Source organism: Gekko japonicus, unplaced genomic scaffold, assembly GCF_001447785.1.
Source record: "Gekko japonicus isolate JY-2015 unplaced genomic scaffold, Gekko_japonicus_V1.1 scaffold1440, whole genome shotgun sequence".
NCBI classification, from domain to species: Eukaryota; Metazoa; Chordata; class Lepidosauria; order Squamata; family Gekkonidae; genus Gekko; species Gekko japonicus.
In genome coordinates, this window is record NW_015169819.1 from 250,141 (window position 1) to 275,453 (window position 25,313).

General features: G+C 44.0%; 2 protein-coding genes across 2 annotated transcripts in view; one reads left to right on the forward strand and one right to left on the reverse strand.

The window, feature by feature from the left end:
- Window positions 1-677: 677 nt before the first annotated feature.
- COG1 (component of oligomeric golgi complex 1) lies at window positions 678-15,841 on the forward strand. Its single transcript, XM_015417201.1, has 14 exons — window positions 678-1,043; window positions 3,092-3,336; window positions 5,685-5,866; window positions 6,406-6,576; window positions 6,694-6,850; window positions 7,948-8,158; window positions 8,652-9,440; window positions 10,066-10,212; window positions 11,335-11,496; window positions 12,104-12,231; window positions 12,889-12,997; window positions 13,376-13,485; window positions 13,583-13,661; window positions 15,458-15,841. The coding sequence occupies exons 1-14, from the start codon at window positions 678-680 to the stop codon at window positions 15,593-15,595; spliced, it is 2,994 nt and encodes a 997-aa protein (XP_015272687.1). The 3' UTR covers window positions 15,596-15,841.
- Window positions 15,842-15,962: 121 nt separating this feature from the next.
- Window positions 15,963-25,313, reverse strand: part of FAM104A (family with sequence similarity 104 member A) — a 9,715-nt gene continuing 364 nt past the window's right edge. The window contains exons 2-3 of the mRNA XM_015417199.1: window positions 20,832-20,928; window positions 15,963-16,589 (exon numbers count right to left, since the gene is read on the reverse strand). Of these exons, the coding sequence (XP_015272685.1) occupies window positions 16,347-16,589; window positions 20,832-20,928 (340 nt within the window). The 3' untranslated portion in view covers window positions 15,963-16,346. The remainder of the gene's footprint in view (window positions 16,590-20,831; window positions 20,929-25,313) is intronic.

Here is a 25,313-nt window from a genome sequence, read left to right on the forward strand (position 1 = left end):
CTAGGAGTCCAAGGCCACCCCCCCCCCAGGGCTCAGGGAGGCGGGGGAACGTTTCGCCCCCCGTCCCTGGTGGCAGCCATAACTTTTTAAAGAGCCCCTAACGAGAGCTGGGGGAGCCGGAATGACCTCTCGCGAGTGATGTCGGAACGGTGTTGCCTATGAGCAATCATGGATTCTCTGTTGGCAGTTATGTACTCCCTTATCCCCTATGGGCAAGCGTCCTCACCATTATTCCTTATGGGCAGTCATGGATTCTGTATTGGCATTATGGATTCTCTATTGGCATTTATGTACTGCACTATCCCCTCTGGGCAAGCCTACTCTCCATTATTCTCCATGAACACTCATGTATTCCCTATGGGCAATCGCTGTCCTTAGTTGTAGTACGTCCCAAGAAACACTACATAGTGCTTACGTACCCCCTCTAGGAGACAGCCCTATAGAACTCATTTTCCCCTGAAGAAAATAAACTTTCTTGGGAGGGGCGACGCTGAGACAACAATACGCCCAAATCGGGCGGTTTAGGAAACAACAACCACCAAAAACAAATACAGCACCCCTAAAACGGGCAAGATGCTCTCCTCGCCACCCGGAAGTGTGTTGCCCTCCTCAAACATGGCGGGCGTGACACGTCACGGGCAGGCGAAGCGGGCGGTTCCGGGTGAAGGACAGCAGCGATGGCGGCGACTGCTGCGGAGACTGCGGCGCTGGACGCCTTGAAGCGGGGCGGCCCGGGAGCTGCCGAAGCACTCTTCGAGGCTCACACCGCGGCAGAACTGAGGGCAGTTGAGCGGCAGCTCCGCGCGGGCATCGAGGGGAAGCGCGAGGAGCTGCGGCAGATGGTCGGCGAGCGCTACCGGGACCTCATCGAGGCCGCGGACACCATCGCCGAGATGCGTCTCAGCGCCGAGCACCTCCTCGAGGCCGTGCGGGGACTCCAGCAGCGCCGCGCGCGAGGGCGAACCGGGCCGACCCCCTCCGCTCAGGGCAGCCGCCGTGGCGGCACCGGGATGCGGGCGCGAGAGCCTGCAGGGGCGCAACAGGTGGTGGACCCTGGGGGCGTGGTCGGGCCGGGCCGGGGGGAGGGCACTTGACGGGGGTGGGGCCAGTGCGACCAAGTAATGACTCCCTCCCCAGGCAACCCTCTCTAGCAGAACCTTTGCGGCTTTAATGTTTTAAAATGGGCAGAAATCCAACAAGTAAAGTTATCTATCTCAACAGAACAAAGTTTGGGTCCAGTGGCACCCTTAAGGCCAACCAAGTTTTATGCAAGGTATAAGCTTTCATGTGCACGCACAGTCCTTCAGATACAGTGAAACAGAATTTCCTCAACCATATAGGAAGAGAGTTCTTTATCTCAGTCTCTACAGCTGGGTTGAATTGAATTAATCATCATCACCATTTGTTACACTGATAATGCTGTATGTCTTCTATTATGAAAAGCAAAAGAGCATACAGAGAATTCCTAGAAGGTCTCTCAGCCCTGTTTAGTTTCAGCAAGGTTGCAGCAGCATCATGTACCCTCCAACCATACTCTTATGCCTGCATACATTAATACCTGCTGCCCTTGAAGACACAAGAGCTCAGCCTCCCTCCAGGGAATCCTAGGGGTTGGTGAGAGGAAGGCCAACAAAGAGGTGGTGGTGGGGAGGTGGCCTAGCATCTGAGTCGTGCCCGTGGAAGTGTCAGTCTGGGGTGCCTGCTCAGGCTGGCCATGGAAATTGAGGAAAGAGAACCAAGAATATAGAAGCTGGCCATAGAGGCATCTCTCCCCAGACCTTCAGTCGTGCCCATAAGCATTCTGTTTGTCATCGTGTGACATCACTTTATCCTGCACAAGGTAGTGGTTAGGGTATCAGATGAGGATCTGAGAGACCCAGGTTCAGTTTCCCACTCTGCCGTGGAAGCTTGCAGGGTAACTTTGGACCAGTCACCCACACTCAGACTAACTTGCCTCACAGGGCCGTTGCAATGATAAAATGGAGGAGGGAAGAATGTGGTAAACTGAGAAAAGGGGGGTAAAAATAAGTAGTCAACTGGCTGGCTCCAGTCTGAATGACAAAAGCAACAAACATGAGCCACCCACAGGTCCTAGATACTGTATAGGGACGAACCATGTATGTGAAAGAAGATAACAAGAAAAAAGCTCTCTAGGGGAAAATGTGCTCTTAGAAGGGACAGAAAATTGAGAGGGGGTGAAGGAGAGGGGAAAATCAGCTCAGTCTGTTCAAGCTCTGGAGCTCTTAGAGAATCCTGGGGAAGGAATTTTGAAAAGGAGCGTATGATTTTTTAACTGTCACCCCTATCCCATGTTTTTTCACAGGCTCCAACCTAGTAAAGAACTTCATACAGAGGATCAAGCACTTTAATTAAACCAGCATAACTGCTAGCTGCCTTATCTACTTGTAACTGCAAATGTTGATTAAAACCTTTCCTCCCCAAAGACAGTAGAAATGGGAGGAGGGGTTCTTTTTAACATCTGTAAAGGCAGTGCAGGCAGGTGGTTTGGGAAATCCATACAGACAAGAGTGCATGTGCAGTGGAGGCCGCAGTGAGGAGGTGAATTGGGTGAGATCAGATAGAATCCAATATGTATTGGGAAGGGAGGAGAGCAAACCCCCCAATCATCATGGATACCTAAGTGTGTTAAAGCACCAGCAAATGATCGTGATGCTTTAGCATTAAAGCTAACCAGTACTGACCTGGTCAGTGTCTGCATGGGAGGCCCATTTAGCTTCCAAAAAGGAGACAGTATTTTTAAAGGATAATTAATGTTCAGTAGGCGTCCTATGACTTGTGCTCCCTGATTATGTTATAAACTTTCCTGTAAGTAACCATCCTTCATTTTATTCATGTAGTAAACAATAGGTTTTGGGATTCCTTTGCTTTAAATCTGTCAAGTGAGCAAAGCTGGAATAAAACTTGTTCATGTAATATGTTTGTTTATTGTTCTGCAGTTTTGTAACTGTGGATAAAACTGCGAATGCATATTCCCCAAAGTTCTTCCGACAATGCCTTTAGATCTTGCATGGGTAGTGTCTTCTTGCTCAAGAGTGTCCTTTACAGCTTGTGCATATTTCTCTTCATCCAGATAGCACCCCAGTCACAGGAAAAATTCTATTGCTTGGCAGCACAGACCCAACTGCTGCTGCAGATCCCAGAGAAAATCTGGACTGCAATGGAATCTTCCCAGTACTTACAAGCCACACAGTTGTACCTGTTGTGCTGCCACCTCCATGGCATCTTGCAGTTGGATTCGTCTGGCACCCACTACAGCCCCATCTTGGCATGTTTCCCCATCCTTGCCCGTCAAGTGGCAGCAAGTACCCATTTCAGGTAAGCAGCCTACCAGTTTTGCCATTGTTTCTTATCCTGCTGTTGTAATGTCTTCTTTTGGAAGGCTTTCATGTTGCAAGAAGGGAAAATGGAACAACAGACATAAAAGATGTATTGGATAGGATCAAACAATTAGCTGCTTTCCCTTTATCAGCCAGTCCTTTCAGATGCTGGGAAACTTTATCCCTAGGGTCACAGAACCCACGTGTACTCATTACTCCATGGGTTCAGAGGCTGCAGTGGGGAGGAAGAAGGGAACCATTTCACCCCTCTCCTCACCGCAGCTCACCTAGCCATGGGGCTACTGCCTCTGTTTCGCAGTCACAAATGGCTGGTGAAGTGAGGAGAAAGTGGGGAAGATCCGCAATATTGCACTGGATCCATCTCATATCTTCTGGTAGGTAATCTAGAAACTATAGCACTTCAACTGTATCAGTAGGCATTGAAGAAGATAGCTGACTCAGATGTTGCTAATTTCCACACAGTTCTGAGACTTTCTGCTTTCAGATTTCTACCCCTTATCATTGCCAAGAATTCCTGAAAAACACCAAGTATAGTTCTTAATACTTTAAAGAACAGTAGTGGTGCAGGTGGGATACAGTTGTTTGCTCCTTGGCTCAGAGCAAGGTGTTGCTTTGATAAGGTGTGTGAGCTTCCTAACCTATCTGTACAACCAGGATCTTTGCTATTTTTGCACACAAGGAAGGAGAGACCAAATTCAGGAGCTTAAGCAAACAACCTTTTTTTTTTTAAAGCAGACACTAAAAAGAAATGCATGAACAAATGGGTGCTGCGGGTGCATTTCTCCAAGATGAAAAGCCTGTTCCAGGAGTGGACCCTGTGCACACGGAGCCCCATTTTGAGTGTCTGCAATAATACTAACCATTTGCTTTCCCCCTTCCTTGGATAGAACAGATCCTTGGTACTATAAGGTGGTCTTCTACATGCACTGGCCTGGCTTCTGGACATGGTCTTTTAAACTTGGGGGAACGTGCATAGCCCAGTGCTTCACATAAGTTTTCTTGTATTGGTCTTAGTACATATTCTTTTGATAATGTCAGAGGCACAGATCAAAACTCCCCCTAGTGTTGTATGAACATTGTCTTTTGTTAATAGGTTTGATGCACATTCTTAAAACTGAATCACCATATAGTAAACACAAAAGCATAGTAGGGCAGGCTTCTAACCCTGGATTAGCATATGGCTGTCGCAATATGAAGTCTAGGCACTTTGGCATATTATGTAAAACTTATGTAAGAGAATCACCTGAATGTTGATTATATATTGTAGCCTTGTCTCGATGGGTATGTTTTCTTTGACCGTATATAACAGTGTAGAATAGGGCTTTCAGTGTTGGGAGTAGGATCTGGGAGACCTAAGACTGACTCCAGTTCCACCAAAGAATCTCCCTGGCAGCTTTGGCCCAGTCACTCTCGCTCAGCCTAACCTCCCCACAGGGTTGCCGTGAGGATAAAATGGAGGGGGGAAAGAACATAAAATGGATGAGGGGATTAAAGGTAAAGGTAAAGGTTCCCTTGCTCGAAAGCCAGTTGAATCCAACTCTAGGGTTGCGGTGCTCATCTCTGTTTCAAAGCCGAAGAGCCAGCGCTGTCCAAAGACGTTTCCGTGGTCATGTGGCCGGCATGACTAAACACCAAGGCACACGGAACGCTGTTACCTTCCCACCGAAGTGGCACCTATTTATCTACTTGCAATTTCTTGCTTTCAAACTGCTAGGTTGGCAGGAGCTGGAACTAGAGACGGGAGCTCACTCCGTCTTGCGGCACCCGGGTCTCGAACTGCTGAACTTCTGACCTTCCACAGCCTGCAGTTCAGCGTTGTAAAATATTTTGGGCCCCATTTGGGGGGAAAGCACGATGTAAAGATTTAAATAAAAATCCAAGGCTTTTTACAACATAAGGTTAAAAAATGTGGGCAAATATGTCCTGTTGGCATCTTTTCCTAACACTTAAAGGAAATAGCTTTAGATCTGACTTCATAACTCTGGATATGACACTTACAGAAATGGCTGAATATATTCTCATTTTAGGACTTTGATGTTAGGCATCAAATGACATTTTCCCCACTCCAGTTCTTGCTTTGAACATACAAAGTTACCTTACACTAAAGGAGACCCTGGTCTAGTCTGCTTTGACAAACAGGAGCTCACTGTGGTCTCAAGCGAAGAGAGCGTTTTCCCCAAACCTGCTGTTATTCTAACTGGAGATGCCAGGGATTGAAACCACAGTTTTCTGCATGCAGAGCATATGCTCTGCCATTGAACTACAGATTTGAAGTTTAAAGTTCTCTTCTGAGTAATACATCTTCCCCCTGTGCCTCCCACATAGGTCCACTATCCTACAGGAGAGCAAGTCACTGTTGAAATCCCAGACTGTTTTGGATCAAGCAGTAGCAGAGGCCTTATGTTCAATCATGCTTCTTGAAGATAGCTCTCCACGCCAGGCTCTGGCAGACTTCCTGCTGGCCAGGAAATCTGCAATTCAGCAGCTTTTGAACCAGCCTCATCATGGTAAGGACAAGCATCATTATCTCCTAGATCAGTGCAAATGTTGTCCATTTCTTTTCCTGACCTTTGTTTTCCTCTCCACTGGCTGATATGATCAAGGTTTAGCATATTTTTTGGGGTCCTTTTCTGTTTGCATCACTATATTGAGTGTAATGTGCCAATATCAGGGATGCAAATATTTCCTCTATAAAGCAATAGCAGCTAGATGAGGATATCTGATATCCTTGGAGAAGCCATATCAGCAGCTCTGGGTATAGGTTTCTTCCCCCCAGAGGCTCTCTTCATGACCGGCCACATCATTCAGCATTCTTGTATCTACGGTTAGATAAAATTTACATGTTTACCATTTTCCCCTGCTTTGAAACATTTAACTGTGGAGGATATGGAAAGATGTTAAGGTATCCAAGTGTTCACTTTCTTTTTGCCAGCAATAGAGTGAAAGGCTTATCGTCCATGCCTTTCACAGGAGTGATTCTTAGTTGCTGAATAAGAATGTGGACCTGGCTGCCACTCATTAACCAGCTATAATTTCTTCTAAACAGATGCGGGCATTAAAGCACAAGTCTGCTCTTTGGTAGAGCTCCTAGCCACCACGCTGTATCAAGCTCATGCCCTTTTCTACACCTTGCCAGAGGGCATGCCCTCAGACCCATCCCTCCCTTCGGGCTTGCTCTTCTCAGCACTGGAGACCATCACAAGCCAGCATCCAGCAGGTGAGCAGCAAGGGAGGCAGAAGCAGCGACACCACAAAGGAGCATCTCCTTGTCTGGTTAGGATGCAGTACAGTTCCCATTGAACCAGTCTCTTCTCTCACTGTACAATTCTCTTAGGTAAAGGCATAACAGTTTTGAAAGAAGAAACCAAGTTGAGCACCTGGTTCAAATACTTGCCTCCTTCCATAACAGAATTCCAGCTGACTCTCAGAACTCTGGCACATCCCATAAGCCAGGATTACCTTAGAGATACGCTGCAGAAATGGATCAACATGTGAGTCTATGAGGAGCTTCTCTTACTGGAGGCATTTGTTGTTGCTGCCCAATGGAAAAGCATGCTGTGTGTTTCCTTGTGGGCATGTGGTTGTGGGAGAAACATAGTGGTTGAGTATTATGCAGCGGACACCATCCCCATTCTGCCAGTTGTGTGAATTATAAAAGACTTTCTGAATAGCACAAGCATATATGGAGATTTTTTAACAGTGTTGGAGTTTGGTCCTATGCTGGCAGGGCAGTGAGAAGGTCTGGCATTTATTGCTATTCAGGCTCCATGGGCATACATTGTGTCCTAGCTTACTGCCCTAACATACATTGTGTCCTAGCTTTCTGGAGCTATGAGAGAGACTGGGACTAAGTTTGACAATTTTTTTTGCAAATTACCACCTATGTTAAGATTCCCCCACCCCTCCAACCATTCAAGAAGACCGAACATGGTTTGTTCAGGGAGAACGTAACTTTATTTGTGCACTGTTTTAATCATGTAGATTCATGGTTCCATGTGCCTGACCTTTGCTGGGCATTACATAGCATCACTTATATAAGCACATAAGTGATCTTCAGTGCAACTCTTAACCATTCCATACACATTGTATGTGTTCATTAAATATGTATTCCACCTTTCCATTAAAATTCTCAAGGGAGCTAACAAAAATCAAAGGTGCATCAGTACAAAATAAAAACCTGTGAGGTGGCACTTTTCTTGAGAATAGGGGGGGCCGAATCCTAACCCTGTTTTCTGTTGACAGAAGATGCTTCTAGCAGCAGAAGGGTGGTGGTAACCCTCACCTTCCATGATGTTCCTAGGGGTCCACTGATTCCAGGGAAATGATTTCGGGGAGCATAATGGGACAAAAGAAGTTTGCTTCTGCTTATGTTGCTCTGATCACACTCAGTGAGATTCATCCCATTGTCAAGTGGTTGTAGCAAGTCTGACAATGGTGAAATGTCCTTGGGCCCTTTCTTGGCTTATTTGGTTGGTGTTTTTTCTGCCTGCAGCAGGGATGACAGCAAGAAATTGTATAGGAAGAAATGGCCTTTCCACTGTAAAGGGAGTTGTGCAATTTGGTACTCACTGTCCAGCATTTCTTCCAGGTGCAAGGAAGATATCAGAATTGGGATTACAAGCTTGCTGGTGTATGTGAAGAGCCTGAAAGGTCTGGCTGGGATCCGTGATGCAGTGTGGGAGCTGCTCACTAGTGAGTCCATGAGCCAGAACTGGGAGACAGTGTGTTGCCGGCTCCTGGACAAGCCCCTTTCTTTTTGGGAAGATCTGTTGCGACAGCTCTTCTTGGACAGATTACAGGTGAGAAACTGGTGGAGCTTGGCTAGGTATCTGTAGCCTTAGGCATTTGGTTTAAATGCATTCTGAGTCAAGGAAATGGAATTTCCTTGCGGGAAACAGCCCCTTCTTTAGAAGAACTACATTGGAACTGTTAGTGTTTGGTTTCCTCATTGGTTAAGCTTATATATGAATGCATTTCTCTCCCCCTGCTGATGTACCCTATATATCTGCTTTCCTCTTCTTGCCTGTTTCCCAGGGAAAGGAACCCTCATCTGCAGGCTCAGAAGCAAGAAATCGTCCATGCTGACCAGCTGTCTAACTCTCATTAGTCAGCTTCTGTTTTGAGTACAGTCACAAGAAGAACCTGGGGGGGCAAAAAGGGGGCAGATCTTAAAGGCTTTTCTCACAACCTAAAATAGAGCTCCCTCGGTATTTCTTGCTAAGCATAAAGCCATCCCTGTGCTCCTGCTGTGCCAGCTGCTGTTTCTGCGCGTAACGAGCTTTTCTTTTTCAGACTCTGACCAAGGAAGGATTTGATGACATTGCCACCAGCTCAGGGGAGCTCCTTACGCTGGCGGTACAAGAGCTCGAAGCTAAGTTTGGCAGCCCAACCCACAACAAACACATCCTATTTGAACAGAATATGGCCTCTTTCTTGTGGTCAGAGAGTCCTAATGACTTGCTGCCTGATGCTGCCTGGATCACGGTGGCAAACCGCAGCCAGTTCACCAAGAGTGGGTTGTCCATGAAGGCTCGAGCTCATAGCCCTTGCGTCCAGAGCTTCTGCAGCGCTCTGGATTCCAAGATGAAGGTCAGGCTGGATGACCTTCTGTCCTACTTGCCCTCAGACTCCTCTCTGTCCAAGGAGACGCTGAAAATGCAGTCCTGGAACTCTGCCTTTGACAGATATGCTGACACCGGCACAGTGGAAGAACTGTTGCGCAGCCACTGCATCCGCTGTGTGGATTACATGCTGGGCAGCATAAGGGAAGAGCTGCATCGTGCGGAGGGTGTGCTTCAAGGGTGCCAGGATGCTTTGCACAGCCCCACCCTAAACACTGTACTCTTCATGGCACGGCTCTGCCGGTCACTGGGGGAGTTGTGCCCACACTTGAAGCAGTGCATTCTGGGTAAACCAGGTAGCCCAGAGGGTGTGACAAGGGAGCTCTGGTCTCTGAAAAAGGCGGGCAAAGGAAAAATTCAAGAAGTGGATCCTATCAAGGCTAAATGGCAAGAGCTGAATGAGCGGCTGATGCAGGACAGCCTGTCTGCCTATCGAATATGGCACAGTGTCGTCGCTAAAGTGAGTGGCTTTTTTTGAGGGATTTTCCTTTTCTGCTGCACTTGCTTTGGTCATTTGACAGGTCTAACACTCCCATCTTACAGAAAGCACAGTGGCTTATTTTATGTATAGCTCCCTTGCCACCATACCACTGAAACCTGTAATGCTCCAGTAAAACAGAAAAGTGTCATAAAAATATGTACATTTGCCACCCTGAGGGTTTTGACAGGACATGGGATAGCAAAACAGAATTTGGCTGAAGTCAGAGCTGCTGGCACCTAATTCTTTTTCATCTTTCCTTGATATTGACATCTGCCTCCAACAGGTGAAAACTAGTTCCTTTGTAGAGATAACAATTTGGGATGTATGTATTAAATTGATGGTTTAAAAAATGGGGAAAAAACAGTTTAGAATTGGAAAGCTGCTAATGAGGTCTAGATAGCAAATCTTGTCAGTTTGTAGAAATTTTAGCTTTAGATGGTGGCTATGTTTGTGGTTGCTGTGCACATACGACTTACAGGCACGGAACCTCGTTCAGGCTGCAGCTTGGATATGTTTGTGGTTGCTGTGCACATACGACAGGCACGGAACCTCGTTCAGGCTGCAGCACTGTCCTGCTACCGACCTTGTTTGTGTTTCATGCTAGGTCCTGGTTCAAAACTTCATGCAGTCCTTACTGAAGGATGAAGCTGGGTCCATTCTAGCCACAGCTACCAACTGGGAGGAAATTGAAATTGAGGAAGAGACTGAGACTGGAAGTAGTATTAAGTCCAAGATACGACTGCCTGTCCAGGTGAGATTAAAGGCAGCAGCAGTCTAAAATGTACCTAAAAACAGCAAGAGCGCAGTGTTATGAATAATGGTCCGTCTGTACAGTGTTCGGTCTACATATGATGAAAGAAAACTGACATACAGAATACCCAATAACCCTTAAGCAGGCTTATCATTCACACTCCCATAGCAGGGTATTACAAGCCTGCAGCCCCAGTTTCCCACCTCAAGGAACAGGAGTGGGAGGACAAAAAGGCCTCCACATAGTGACATTGTAGGAATTTAGTTATTACTTAGAAAATGTATGTGCCTCCTGCCCAGAGACCTGCTCAAGGTAGCTTACAACTGATAGCTAATCTTCCCTAGTCTATAGTAAAGACCATAGAGACTGCAAGGGCAGCATAGAGCATCACCTGGAAGTGGCATTACATCCTTCCTAAACTCTAGTCTCCCCAGGCATCTCCTCCTGAATTCTCCTGGCATTTGACAAGGCAGCGTTGGAAAACCCTACCATGAGCCTGCTTTGATTCCAAAGTTCCCTAGCATGTACACTGTGGCTTGCTTGTCCTTCATTTCTTCTTATGCCTCCAAAGAAGGAAGAGCAGTTACTAGGACACAATACCTACTTCCAGTGTTGTTGTTTCACAGAAATTTATAGGTTTTCGTTGCAAGATGGTTGTGATTGGATTTTAGCAAGAGACGTAATATATAGGAGGCGGCATCAACTTGGAAATCTCACCTTTCCTCCCAAAAAGAGTTCTCCAGGCTTTCAGGAACTTAAGCAAACTGTTCCTCTACCCCTTCCCTTTCTTTAATTTAATTTGGCTGCTTTCCGCATCCTGTTTCTTCTGCAGCATTATCAGGCCCTTTTGGAGACTTATTACTTTCTTTAATTTATAATGTCTTATTTTTCTTCCTTTCTGGGGAGATTCCCCAAGTAGGTAGAATCTCCTGTCTTTTCTATGGGTGGCACCATTGTGCCGCTTCTCTGGCCCACACAAGGGCAAGCTAGTTTGCTATTAGATATAACGATGGACCTTTGATGAACAACATTGTTACCAAATAAATGTGGGACTAGACAGATGAAAATCCTCTTTCCAGAATGTGTACTATGTCCCCCTATGCCGTTTGATATTATTTGCAGCCATCCTGGAGTGTCCAAGCTCTCCTCTTCAGCTTGTGCCAAGAAGTCAGTCGAGTTGGTGGTCACACTCTTCCAAAGGTCACCTTGCAAGAATTACTGAAGAGTTGTATGACTGAAATATTAGCCGGCTATGAAAAACTGTCAGAAGGGAAGCAGGAAAAGGTGTGTGCCTGTCAGCTACTGTGGTATTAGATCAATGTCCTTTGAGCTTCTGAAAGTAAAACTACTGATGCCCCCTGCTTCAGTTTTACTGGATTATAGGTTTAAACCTCCCTCCCAGTTTACCAGGTTTATTAATTAGGGAAGCCCTAAGGAATCTGGGCACTTTCTTGTGCAGAAAAGACATGGACCTTTGATCACCTTGGACACAATTACGTCATGTTTCCATTGCTGCTTGTGTGTCTAATTTCTCAGTAGCTGCAGATCAAATGATAACCCTTCATTTACTAATTCATTGTATGTTGCAAGATCTTTATTCTGTGCTGGAAAGGAAAGCTAGAAAGTGGTGTAAAAACATGAAAATAATTTTCTTCTGGCTCAGACCAACCCAGGATTATGTCTCCTGTAAAGACATGTTAGAAGCAAGGGCTGGTCAGACTTGGTATTTATGAAGTGCTGCTTATCATGTGGTTTGACCTGGATGGCCCAGTCTCATCAGAGGAGATCTGAAGTGGTTGTTAACTTTCCCTTCCAAAAAGTGCGTGATTGGGAAACCAGGCATCTGTCTAGGAATATGCTTAATTACATCTCTTTGCCCTTTTCTCTGCAGAAAGAAGGGATGCTGCCAATCACCCAGAATAGGGCTTTACAACTCTTATATGATCTTCGGTATCTGAGCATAGTACTGACAACAAAGAGGGAAGATATGAAAAGCAGCAGAAACAAGCAAGATTCCAGGTGCTATACACTGGGAAGGGTTGAACAGGGTTACTTCTCCTGTAGTTGCAACTCTCCACAATGTTGCTGCACCTTTAGTGAGAGGGGAAGGAACTGGATCCTCACCTGTTCTGCGCTGATATTACTGTGCATGCATTTGGTGACAAAAGGGGGTGAGGCTCAAAAAGCATGGCTAAAAACATACAAATGGTGCTACAATATGATCGACAAGACCGGAGCTACTGCTATGAGGTGCAGCAGTGTTCCTAGTAACAAGAAAAGTCACAGCAGCTTCCAGGAAAGGTTTCTCTAGGGCACCTTATTATAAACAGGATAAGAGAATGCATGTTGAAATACGTGGATAACTTGACCTCTGGCTAGTAGGACATCAGCTCAAGTGTAACTGAAGGTTAAGATGTAGCTTTGAATACTAGAATGTATTTCTCACCACATTAAGGAACTGAGCAATAGCTGGTTATCTGACTGCAGCACTTACTTAGTTTCCAGGTATTGTGTAATGGAGTTAAGATTAAACAGCTGCTTTTTGTGTTTTCACTTTAGTTTCAACTGTCAGTGAAGACGTAACTTCTTGTCCATGGCATGCTTAAAGCAGATTCAATAGTAGATCTTGTCTGTGATTCACAATTGCAAATAGGACAGCTTTCTTTCTCATTTCAGAACTGAGAAACTGACAGACTTTCTGGAAAGCTACATAGATCCCTTTGACTTGGATGTCTTCACCCCACACTTAAACAGCAACCTTAACCGCCAGGTGCAGCGAACCTCTGTAAGTGCCAAAGAAGCATCCTGTCACATTAGGATATAAAATTTTGTAAAATATATTTGGCTACTGTAGACTTACCACACAAATTTAGATTGACTTCAGGCACACAGACTTGGTATGCTGACAGGGTAAACAACAGTGGCCTGTATCCTACCATTCCACTAATCAAAGTAGGCCACCACCCCACTACTGGCTAATTGAATGGGTGATATGCAAGCACTGGTTTTAGACAAGCATTTTGAAGTAAGCCCAGGTGTCCATGAAAGAGCAATCACATGTTTAAGAGGTAGCACAGGACACAACCATCATCTACTAGGAATACCTGGAAGCTGAATGTTCTGCCACCCAAGCAAGCCAACTTCCCTCACTTCTGTTCTCTAGGTCTTATTTGGCTTATTAATTGGTGCAGAGAACCAGTACACCAGCCGAAGCAGTGGTTCAACTTCTCAAGAGTCACACAACACCCTACCTCTGGCATCTAGTCAGATCAGGTATGCGACTTCTGTTACATTCAATAGAAAGTACCCCATTGGAAATGAAGCAGCTGAGAATGGGAAGTACAGTTACTTCAGTTTCTGTTTCTTTAAGGTTTGGGCTCTTGCCACTCAGCATGTCAAGCTCTCGGAAGATTAAGTCAGCACTGAGAAGTTCTGAACATAAAGCTCAGGTTGGTATATATGAGGGAAAATATCATAAGGAAAAAACGCATGATTTTTTCCTATTCTCTTGCCTAGTGGTCCCAGAGGCATTCAATCTTCTAAATGTTTATTTCAGGTCATTTATACTCCCCTTTTCCCTCCAATGGGAACCTAAGGTGTCTTACAACATTATTCCCTTCTCTGTTTTATCCTCATAACCTGTGAGATAGGTTTGGCTGAGTGTGTGCAACTGGCCCAAAGTCACTCAGCAGGCTTCCATGACAGATAGGGGAACTGAACCTGGGTCTCCCAGATCATAGTCTAACACTAAGCACTACATCATGCTGGCTGTCAAAATAGTTTCCCAAGGAACTAAGGAGAAGTTCTAGGGACAGGGGTTCTTGTAGAATTTCCTTTAAAAAGGCCCCAGAACAACATTTTAAAACTGCTTTTAGCCGTGGAGAATAACTCACCAGTTTTACAGAGTAATAACTGAACTCATCAAGGTTTAAATGCATTGACAACATAAGTAAATTTTAAGGACAGACTCTATTGGTAGTCCAGAGTTGTACATTAACAATTCTAAACCTTCCTTCAGTCTTCCCTTGAATTTAAAAGTAGTTTAAAAAGGAATGTTAAAGGGGTGGCTATCTAACTGTCTTGTACCCTTCATTCCAGTATGATGCTGACCAGTAACTCCAGAAGAAGCCTTTGTTGGGGTATCAAAGTGTTTGTGAATTGAGTGGCTTTTCCTTTGTTTGTAGGTTTGTGTTTTGCATTTGTGGAAAGCTGTTGCTGTGATAGAGCTTCCTGTAGGCTATAGAACCCAGTAGCTTTCTGCCAAGCTGGTATTTGAGAGTCTGAGTGCCGTAGTGGCACTGGCTATACTTTTCACTCTGTGTTACTATGGACCCAATATTGCTGCAAGGTGCTGAAGGGCATGGACTAATTGTTTGCAAGATAGCTGGTAATGGCCTGATGTGCTAAAGGCAAACAAATCTAACCGTCTACATATTTAAATAGGAAAATGCTAATTGCATCCCTCTTCTATAACTGGAATTCCCAACATAGGTTAACTTTACACAGCAACAGCCGTCTTCTGTATGCACAAACTATATATGTACTTTCCATGGAGTAAATTTGTAGTCCAAAACAAAACCGAGGAAAATCAACATTAAGCTCCACTCATGTTCAAACTATTGAACAATGTTTAATTTAAAAATACACTAAGCTGCACCAGAAAACTCAATTTTGGGTCATCAGTCATGTGGAGTTACCAATTACTACTTATTTTACCTTTCCCCTAAGTCCTCTTGTATGGATGTGATACGGCCTCAGATTACCAAGCTTTCAAGGATGGTTGTGGACTTTTCATGATGGAATTTTGATTTTAGGTGCATATGTAAAGAAGATGTATTTCACTATTTTGCTAGGTAACTTGTGATGAACGGTTTTATAAGAGAGTGAGTTCTGTTTTTATGCTGTGGTTATGTTTTATTATACTAATAAGTGTTTGTATGTGAACAGCTTTGGACAACATTTTTGAGAAACATTTTAAATAATGTGGCAGTAGCCAGAATTCTCAGTACTTCATAGTGACATCCAGTATGGGGTTAAAAAGGAAGTGCTGTCTGTTCCTAAGGTCTTCAGTCAGAGCCACACAACTTGGGGGTGGCTAGGTGAGATCTATCTTGACACAGAACCAATCTCATGCCTAGTACCTACTGACTGGGGCAGGGTACTCTCACCTAGCTCCTGTGTGAACTCCAGATTCTAAGTAGTAATGTTAGATAGGCTACTGACTTTCTTTTGTTAAACACAACAGATTCCCGCTCCAGCCCTTACAAGAGCAGAAGAGACATTCCGGCCTGGGTCCCTGTTCAGACAGCTTGCCTCAGAAGAGGAAGATACATCAGCACCATCCTTGTTTAAGCTTGGCTGGCTCTCCAGCATGACCAAGTGATCTAGTAAAGTGTGAACTACTATGTTCTTCGTACTGTAAAATAACCTTCAAGGCAGACACTGCTACTCTACAACCCCGGTTAAGCCAAATCAATTACTTGTAGGCTCTGTGGTTTAGGTAACTGGAAGCTACTACATAGTTCTTTTTAGAAGGCTATGTGTATACACAAACAAAACCCACCCAGATTTTGTACAGAAGCTAAATAATAGTTCCTTTGTAGGATTATAGCAAGGAAATAAAGCATTCTGACAGTCACTGCCTTGTCTACAGTTTTTGACCTTCAAAAAAAGTTACTGTTTTTAACAACTGCAATATGCCCTCACTCTTTAAAAAAAATTAATTTACCATAAAACATATTCACTATTTATTGAAATTAAAAAAAGACTTATAAAACTGAACACAAATGTTTGAAAGGTTTTACATAAAGCATTGGTTTCTAATTAACAAATTAAGAAGTCATCTGGACTTATTATGCACTCCTATAATACACAGATGGATTATCAGACACCTTGATGTCAAAGATATCCACCCTTCCCCCATCCAAAGAATCCTATAAAAATTGCTCCAAAGCCCCTTTTGCATTGCAATAGTGCAGCAACCACAAGTAAACAATTGCCTGTTAACCTGTTATTCCAAATACAGACTGAGAAGGCAACAGGCATTTTGTGCAATTTTAACAAACTTTTAAGTTGAAATATCTCATCACACAGTGCTGTCCCCCTTCACAGAAGGCAGGGAACTGGTGGGCTCATCATGTTGCAGGACGGCCCCTGCTCTGTAAGCTGTGGAAGTGCGCTTCCTTCAGGATCTGGTTGATATGGAAGTAAGGACCTTGGCATAGTGCAGATTGCTCATGGAAAGACTGAGGAGGGGTCACAGGACTTGATCCTGGCATTATCTGAAGGAGGCTGGCTTCTGGCCCACTGCCCCTGTCAGGACTACTAATGCTGCTACTGCTGCAGCTACTGCTGCAGCCACTCTCACTGCTGGAGGACTGTGGGAGAAAAGATTCACAGGAAACACCAATTAGCCTGCTCCTCTAGCAAATCCAATAACTGACAAATTACACATTCAATTGTAAACATGTACATTCAAAGATTTTGTTGAGCATCTTGATGCAGTTTCAGTTGCCTAGATTTTGTAAGAACATTACTGAAAAGAACTGATCACACACACACACAAAATTCTAATCTACAGCAGCTGTTTCTAATTCTATCCCATCTGTTTAGATGCCTACACCAATCCACTCTACACTCCAAGGAGAAATGCACAGAAATAAATATGTATGTATTATCAAGTGCTTACCAGTTTACACATAAATATCAAGTCCTGGGATGTCATGTATACAAGATAAATAGATGACAGGCTTTGTAGCCTTCCATAAAAATTATTTTGTTGCGTGAAGTGGCCTATTTTGTCAACAATTACTAACCTGATGTATGAAGTAGATGGAACTCAGAGAATCTTTCTGGCACTTGCTCCCCACAGCCAGCAACATGGCTAGACACACTGTGAGCAACCTCAGTCAGACCTCACTGGAAACAGTGCAGGCCAGGGAAGAAATCATGGGCATAAGTCCTGCCCAACCCACCAATCTAGCCAGCATGTCAGGGGCTTGGGCAGTCCTTTGTGTCAAGTAAATTAGTGCCCTGTGTCCTTTGGGTTGGCTAATTCTGGCTGCTTATCATGAAGCAGATGTAGGCTGATTCATGCTATTTCACAATGAACAAATTACTCTGTTTAGTTATTGTTGCTACAAACTAACATATATGCCAGGATATTACACTTTATGCTTCACTCATTTTAAGTTACAAACAACAACATACTGGAGAATCAGTAGCAAGTCTTAGTATCCTTCTTAACATATCCTTTATATAACAACTATACAGCTGAAGACGAAAGTAATCACTGGGTATCTTTTAGGATCTACTGTAGCATTATGCAATACTGTTCAATATAAAATATGTACCTGTTATTTAAAGGCACTATCTATATATAGAGACATTTATGGCAAAGCTTAAGACTTCCAAATATATCTCCATATTGAACTCCAAAACATACATGTTAAATGCCAGTAAAATACAGCAGAAGTGTATATCAACCTATATGATTCCACAGCACCATTCACTTAGGACTCTGTAGGGGCAAGAGCTTTTGAGTGAGAGATTCCTGAAGGGAAAACCCCGACTTCAAAAATCAGCAATTTGTTCATAATGGTTATGGTCAGGATGAACTTAAAAATGCACTAAAGAAGTTTATAACAGGTGGGTGACGTCAGTTAATACTGCCATTCCCTGGAATGTGTGTGTGGGGGGAGAGAGATCCTCCTCTCCTCTGCCTGGTACACTAACAATGTCTCCTGTCTGGACTGTTATCTGTTTTTGCTTTCCTGACCTTGGGGTTCCAGCTGCTCCTGACCTGCTGGGAATAAACGGCTCCTGTTTCGCTCACTCTTTTCTCCCACCCGCGCGCACAATGCTTATTGGCTTCTGCTTGTAATGGGGGGGGGGTGTTCTGAAACTAGTATAACTTTGGGTGCCCTGCAGCTTTGGGCCATTCCTGACAAAAGACTTTCACGTGTCATAGTTATGAACTACCAATAAACAGAATACTTCTTATGGAGCGCTGTGTGATGTGATCTAACTATCGAACCCTGACAGGTGAACACACAGGCCAATGGTGCTGAACAACAGAAGTTTTTGGAAGAGAGGGGGTAACATTAACCTTTACAGAGAAATGTTTCCAAATTGTATTAGCCATATTTCACTTAATATGATTATGTCTGAAACAATGTTTAAATCCCTTATTTAAGAATGGAAGTCTGAACTGCAAAGGCAGGATGTCCCTCATTCAAATCAGAACTGATCACCACTCAAAGAAACATGCTATTGTTACATGAGACAATAAGTTAACACCACAAGATTATATTGCCTGTATACACTGCACTGTATCCATAATTATCTAGACCCATCTCAATCTAATTTGAGGGCTAGAGTTTGGAAATGAAACTTGATGGATTGCCTGTGTAAGAAACGGGGAGCGTGTACCTGTTGATTCTGGATCCCAAGGTGATCTTCACACCTTCAGGGGAAGTATCATGCTATTTCTCTGGGCCATCGGATGGTTATATAGACTGGAGTCACCATGCTTTAGTGGTTCTGTTACTATTTGTTATAATTTGTTGATAGGAAATAGCTGGTCAAGCCCCATGACACCTGAGCTACACAATCATGCAAAATTCTACATTATTAGCCATGTTCAACATCTACATGAAGCTGCTGAGGAGGATTGGGAGTGAAGTGCTACCCATATGAAGATGACATACAACTCTTCCTTTCATCTTATTCTGAACCACTGCCTGCAAACAATGATAGGAGGAGGAGATTGGATTTATACCCCCCCCTTCACTTGAGAGTCTCAGAGCGGCTTACAAACTCCTTTCCCTTCCCCTCCTCACAACAGACACCCTGTGAGGTAGGTGGGGCTGAGAAAGCTCTGAGAGAACTCCCCTTTCAAGGACAGCTCTGACAGAACTATGGCTTGCCCAAGGTCATCCAGCAGCTGCAAGTGGAGGAGTGGGAAATCAAACCTGGTTAGAGTCCACGCACTTAATCACTACACCAAACTGGCTGGGTGAGGGCCAAGACAGTAATGCTCAATCCAGGTAAGACAGGTTTCTGCTGGTCAATAATACGGCCAATTAAGGACTGAAGAATCTGCTGATTCTGGGGGATATTTCTCTTGAAGGAGCAGGCCTGCAGCTTGGGAGTGCTATTAGAATCAGGGCAACAGATGGAGATCTCAGATCTTTAAAACACCCTCTGTGTAATACTTAGCACTTTTACCAGCCTCACCTTGTCTAACAGCTGCATGTTTTCTTTCAGATGCAGGATTTGGCCACAGTTATCAATTCTCAGTTCACTCCTAGGTTAGTTTCTTACAAAAAGGGACCTCTTCAGAGTTCAGAGGCAGAGAAAACCTATCCCCCTGTTGGCTCACATTTCCTCCACTCTTGTCCTCTAGAGAAAAGCTTATGGGGTCAGTCAACTCATCCAGCCAGGCAACTGACTGTGGAGAGGTCTTTCAAATCAGTCACTCAAAGCTTCTGCCACATAACTGACCAGTGGCAGCTTGGGAGAGAGCTCCAATGGATGCTTTTAGTTTCAAGCCTCACAACGCTGCTAATGAACTGATGGTGGGAAAGTCTCTCCAAGCTTTCTACTTCAAACCTTTTCCGCTGGTCCCAACTTTCTGTCCATGCCACTGAGGAACCTCATCTTCCTCATCCCATCCCATTATTCTCTCCCCCTCTCCACTCCTTCCCCCAATCCTCCTGCCACTGCTTTCTCCGCCTGATCTTTTAAAAAATACCTTGTTGTAACATTGAGATCTCAGTTGGCACTTTTCTGCTTCAGTCATTTCTTCAGTTTTGGGTTTTTAAAAAGCTTCCAGAGGATCTTTTTTTAAGTTTTTGAATTTTTCTGCAAACTGTGGGTTCTTCCAGGTTTATAGAAAAATCTCTCCAATTTATACATGACCTGTTGTATGGATGTTTTAAATATGTGCCCTTGGGATACATTCAGAATTAGGTATAAAGGAGCATATCTACCTGGTGTTAAAACAACTGTACTGGCTACCAATTCATTTCTGGAACTAATTCAGTAGTTAGCACCATTAAAGAGAAATACTTTGGGACTAGGATACCTCCCCTCTCATGTGTACCTAACCATCTCCTAGGATCATCCTTGGAGGCCCTGCTTCACCTTCTCTCATGTTGTCCAAGGTGCTGCAGACCCTCCACTCAGCAATTCACTCGGTACTGAGACATATGAATTTCTGGCCTGAGTTCAAAACTTATTTCCCCAGTTCTTTGGTGCCCCCCCCCCGCCCTGCCATGTTTTTGTGCAGTCTGGAGAACATGTACCCAATAATTTTATACTTTCAAAGGTGCCCGGTGAACTATGGATGTTTATTAGCTACAACTGATGGTGATAACTTTTTATTCTGTTGATAATGTTCATTTTGTTTTACTAATTTCTTATTGTGATTTGAATTTAATTTGAATTATGAGTTACCCCAAGAACTACGGAGGTGAGAGGTGGAATGTAAACATTTCAATTAAATGTTTTTCTAGATTGATATCCTAAGTTTGAATTAACTGCTTCCTATGTACTCATTAGACACAAATTCCAATACCGATATCAGCTGAGCACTGAGAACTGGATCACAGCCTTACCTCAGTATCCCAAGAGTCCTGAAAAACAGTATTTCTGCTACTGCGTTTTGTTTGAGGGATAGGCCCATCCTCCTCTGCACCATTTCGCCTTCTTTTCCTGCAGAAAGTAATGGGAGATATTAGTACAGCTTGTACTCCTATACAGAAGCTGATAATGGGGAGAAGCAGCCCAGAAAATATCTTTCCTTCAAACTCTGACTGCATCTCAGCTCAGGAACTTTTGACCTGAACAGAAGGCAGAAATGTAGAAAAGAAGGATGCAAGAGTCAAACAAAGCTCTGGGCAATGAATACCAGAAGTGAAGAGAAAGACAGCTTTTTTGTTTTACAACACAATGATCATAAGCACCAGGTGGAAAACTCACACCTTTTGGCTCTTATACAATGACCCACTCTGACCTGGATGGTTCAGGCTACTCTGATCTTGTGAAACCTCAAAAGGAGTTGGCCCTGGTTAGTACTTGGATGGGAGACCACCAAGAAGTCCAGGGTTGCTCTGCAGAGGCAGGCAATGGCAGACCACCTCTGTTCATCTCTTGGCTTGAAAACTCCACAGGGTCAGCATCAGTCGAATGCAACTTGATGGCACTTTCTATTCACCTCAATGACCTCACATGTACACGCTGTTCTGGACAGAACAATTACCTGCCCAAAAGAGTCATTTGCTCTGGATTCTGGATACCATCAAGCCAATTGGTTAAAACTTAACACCTGCCCCAGATGGTCATCTCATTGAAGCAAAGGTAAAATCAGATGCATAAGAGGCGATGGGCACCCCCCCTTATTTTATAGATCAGCCTCCAAACCATTTTCCACACACCAGCATGGGATCCTCTTCAACATCAAGTAAAGTATGATGCCTTTCTTCTCCCCTGCCTCCTGCTTCCAGCTGCCCTGTCTTTCACCGACAGCTGGCCTCCTCTTTTGCTCTCCCTCCCAGATTCACACTGTCTCTGGGAGAAACTCTCCCTAATTTCAATTAGGTATTTGGTTTTAAATTGTTACTACTGACCGGACTGTAATGGTTTTCATGCATTTTAATACTTATTTCCCCATGTTAATAATTACTTGCTTATAACGTATCCTGTTTTCCTCCATCTTTGTTCCCCCTATCCCACAGGTTTAATGCAGCAGAACTGACAGCTGTATAGACACACACCAAAAGATCCCATAATTTACCCCTGTGTCATTTGCTTACGTCTATATATATATGTGACACCCTTACCATGGCAGACTGGGCCCAGGTACCAATTAGGTAGACAGCAAAAGTTATTGTACTTTTGTTAAAGTATGCAGTTTTAGCTCACATATTGTAAATGCTGCTTCTAACTTGTTAATAGCTGTCTTTCTTTCATTTGCCCACTACTAAGAAAGAATTCAGACCTGAAACTGGGAAGACAATATCAAAAGAAACAGTTTGATCTTCTGCCTAATAATAGAACTCCTCTTATCTCTCTCAGCTTCCATTTCTCAATGAAATAGATAAAGGAAATTCCTATGAAGTTAATCACCTTCAAATTAGTGCATCAAATCTCTTCCAGACTGATCAAGAGTCTGAATACAAAGCTTAAGAATTCCCTAAAGCTTCAGCAATTCCTAAAAATAAAACTGAGTGTTCCAAAAGACATTTGGCTAAATTAAAGATAAGCAGCTGTATTTTTATTTATTTATTTGATTTTTTTCAACTGCCCTCTCACAGGACGCTGGGCTCAGAGCAGTACACAACACGGTCATAAAATATCAATTAAAAACAGGTTAAAAACGAGTAACAGAAATGTAGCTGGAGATGGTGCAAGAGAAGCCAGTAGTGCTTGCTGTCTCATGGGATGGGGGAGTGCCAGGATGGAACCATTGCTGTCCTCAACCAAACGCCTGGCAGAACAGCTCTGCCTTACAGGCCCTGTGGAACTGTAACAAGTCCCACAGGGCATGGATGTTATTTGGCAGAAAGTTCCACCAGGTTGGAGCCATGGCAGAAGAGGCCCTGGCTCTGGTCAAGGATAGCCGGATGTCTCTCGGGCTATGGACCACCAATAGATTTTTATCTAAAGAGCACAATGCTCTTCTGGGGGTATACCAGGAGAGGCAGTCCCGAAGGTACATAGGTCCCTGACCATTTAAGGCCTTGAAGGTCAATACCAGGACCTTGAACCTGATCTGGTATTCCACCGGAAGCCAGTGCAGCTCACCCAACACAGAATGGCTGTGTTGTGCACGGTGTCCCTCTAAGGACCCACACGCCACTGCATTCTGTACCAGTTGGAGTTTCTGGGTCAGCCTCAAGGGTAGGCCCATCTAGAGCAAGGTACAGTAATCCAGCCTGGAGGTGACCGTTGCATAGACTAGCTGGGTGAGGGGCCACATATAGATGTTAAATAACAATGGGGAGAGGATTTCATGCTCATCACCTTCAAAGAGATCAGAAAGCTATTTATTTTACTTATCTAAATGTGTCAAATTAAAAACCAGCTAAGTTTGTAGATGTTAAATTTATTTTAGTTACAAAGTAAGGCGAGAACTTTTTATAGGACAGAGTTTTATTTTTGAATAAACACACCCTGGACAGCATGATTCCCTCACTTTGCCTGACAGACTTGTCCCTGACAACAAACAAACAAGCAAGCCTTGACCTTACATCTGTTCTGTATATTGTTTGTGGGATCTTAATTAAGACCTAGTCTAGCCCTATCTTGTCAGATATCGGAAGCTAAGCAGGATCAACCATGGCCAATAAATCAATGCTCCCTCTAAGCTCCTGTGAGCAAAAATTCTACTTCATGAGCTACTGGCATTAAAGTTGTGAGTGAGCTATTTGGCTACTGCCTAAGTGAGCCAGAGGCTAAAAAACTGTGAGCTAGCTCACACTAATTCAGTTTAGTGGGGACATTGCCAATAATTGATGGGAGACCACCAAGAAATACTATGACCAGTATGCAGGGGAAGGCAATGGCAAACCATCTCTGAACGTCTCTTGCCTTCAAAACCATATAGGGTCACCATAAACTGGCTGCTACTTGATTCCCCCCCCCCCCAATTAAGAAGTGCCATTCCATACTAAAATAATTGGTCTAAACTTTGGGAACAAGATTTGAGCATCTGGTTCAATAATGTCTAATTACCAGATGTTTCAGTTTTGGGATGTATTTTCTTATGCTTTTATGACTTCATTGTTACACCAAAAATCAGGGGATAATGTTACATGGCATCATTTTGCTAAATGAAAATGCCAACTAAAACATGTTTCCCTTTTATTAACAGTATTCCAACATATATATTGAATAAACTCCATAAGTCATATTACAATGCCATGTATAAAACCTGTACTGGTGCTGGTGGCAAAGTCTTACCATAGGCTTAAAGTACTATATTACAAGTCTCCTGGGAATAGTGAGGTACAAAGAATTAAATGCTAGTTGGAAGTGGACTACCAGGCTTTTAAACAAGAAGGGAAGGAGCATTCAACAACAGGATATGCATAACTGGGCCTGTCATACAAAGATGAAATGCTGCATAATTATTGTGTAAAAACCCTCTCTGGTCCATGGTGCAGCACACTGGTTAAACAAGCTAAGGAACACACTGCACAACTAGGAAACAAATTCCCAGTTCAAACCTTACGTCAGCCATCAGGTTATCTGTATTTATTATGTTTTTACACCATCTTCCTCCAAGATCTGGCCATCACAGACCTTCCTATCCTTTTTCATTTTCTCCACACAACAACTGTGAGGTAGGTTGAGAGTAAGCACCTGGTCCAAAATCACCTAGCAAACCTCTCGGCAGAATGAGGATTCAAACCTAGGTCTCCCAAATCGTAGTCCAACATTCTAACTAGTAGACTACACTGGCTCTCTTGAAACAAACAATTTCTTCCAGGTTCAGTTTTTTATTTACAGTATGTTGGTAACAGTGGCCTGATTTACAGGGCTGCTGTAATGAGACATTTGAGATGCTCGAATGCAAACTGCTCAGAACCCTACTTAAGTACTTATTCTAAATTCCGAGGGGATGGAGGGAGACATCCAATGTTCCCGCTATATATACCCCTACTAAGTGGGGCAGTTCACACCCTGAGCAGAATATAACTGCCGTGATCTTAAAATGGGCAATGGGCACGGGGCTTCCTGTGTTAATGTTACTGAGCGCGCAACATAGAGGGAACACTGGGGACAGAACAGGGCATGTAACAAACAAAACAAGGAAAACACAGACGTGGAAGGCACACGACGCAGCGTACTTGCTGAAGCTCAGCCGGTCTGGCCAGTGCCTGGGTAAGAAGCCTCCTAGGAACATTTCCGTGCGCCGCCTTGACTTCCACATAATCGGACAAATATGAGAAACCTGCCCTGCCAAAGGCTCGCTTGAATTGCCACTCCAGCAACTGAGGCGTAGTAAAACTGAAGCGGTTCTTGCGCTTGATCCTGAATCCTCGCGGCTGCCCGTCGCCCCACTCTGACTCACCAAACCCCAAGATGGCCAGCCT

Excerpts from the sequence above, each read along its gene's own strand:
- COG1 (XM_015417201.1), top strand. The coding sequence starts at position 678 with ATGGCGGCGACTGCTGCGGAGACTGCGGCGCTGGACGCCTTGAAGCGG. Across the intron at positions 8,159-8,651 it reads TCTTCTTGGACAGATTACAG|ACTCTGACCAAGGAAGGATT; the intron begins GTGAGAAACTGG and ends TTTCTTTTTCAG. Across the intron at positions 13,486-13,582 it reads CTGGCATCTAGTCAGATCAG|GTTTGGGCTCTTGCCACTCA; the intron begins GTATGCGACTTC and ends TGTTTCTTTAAG.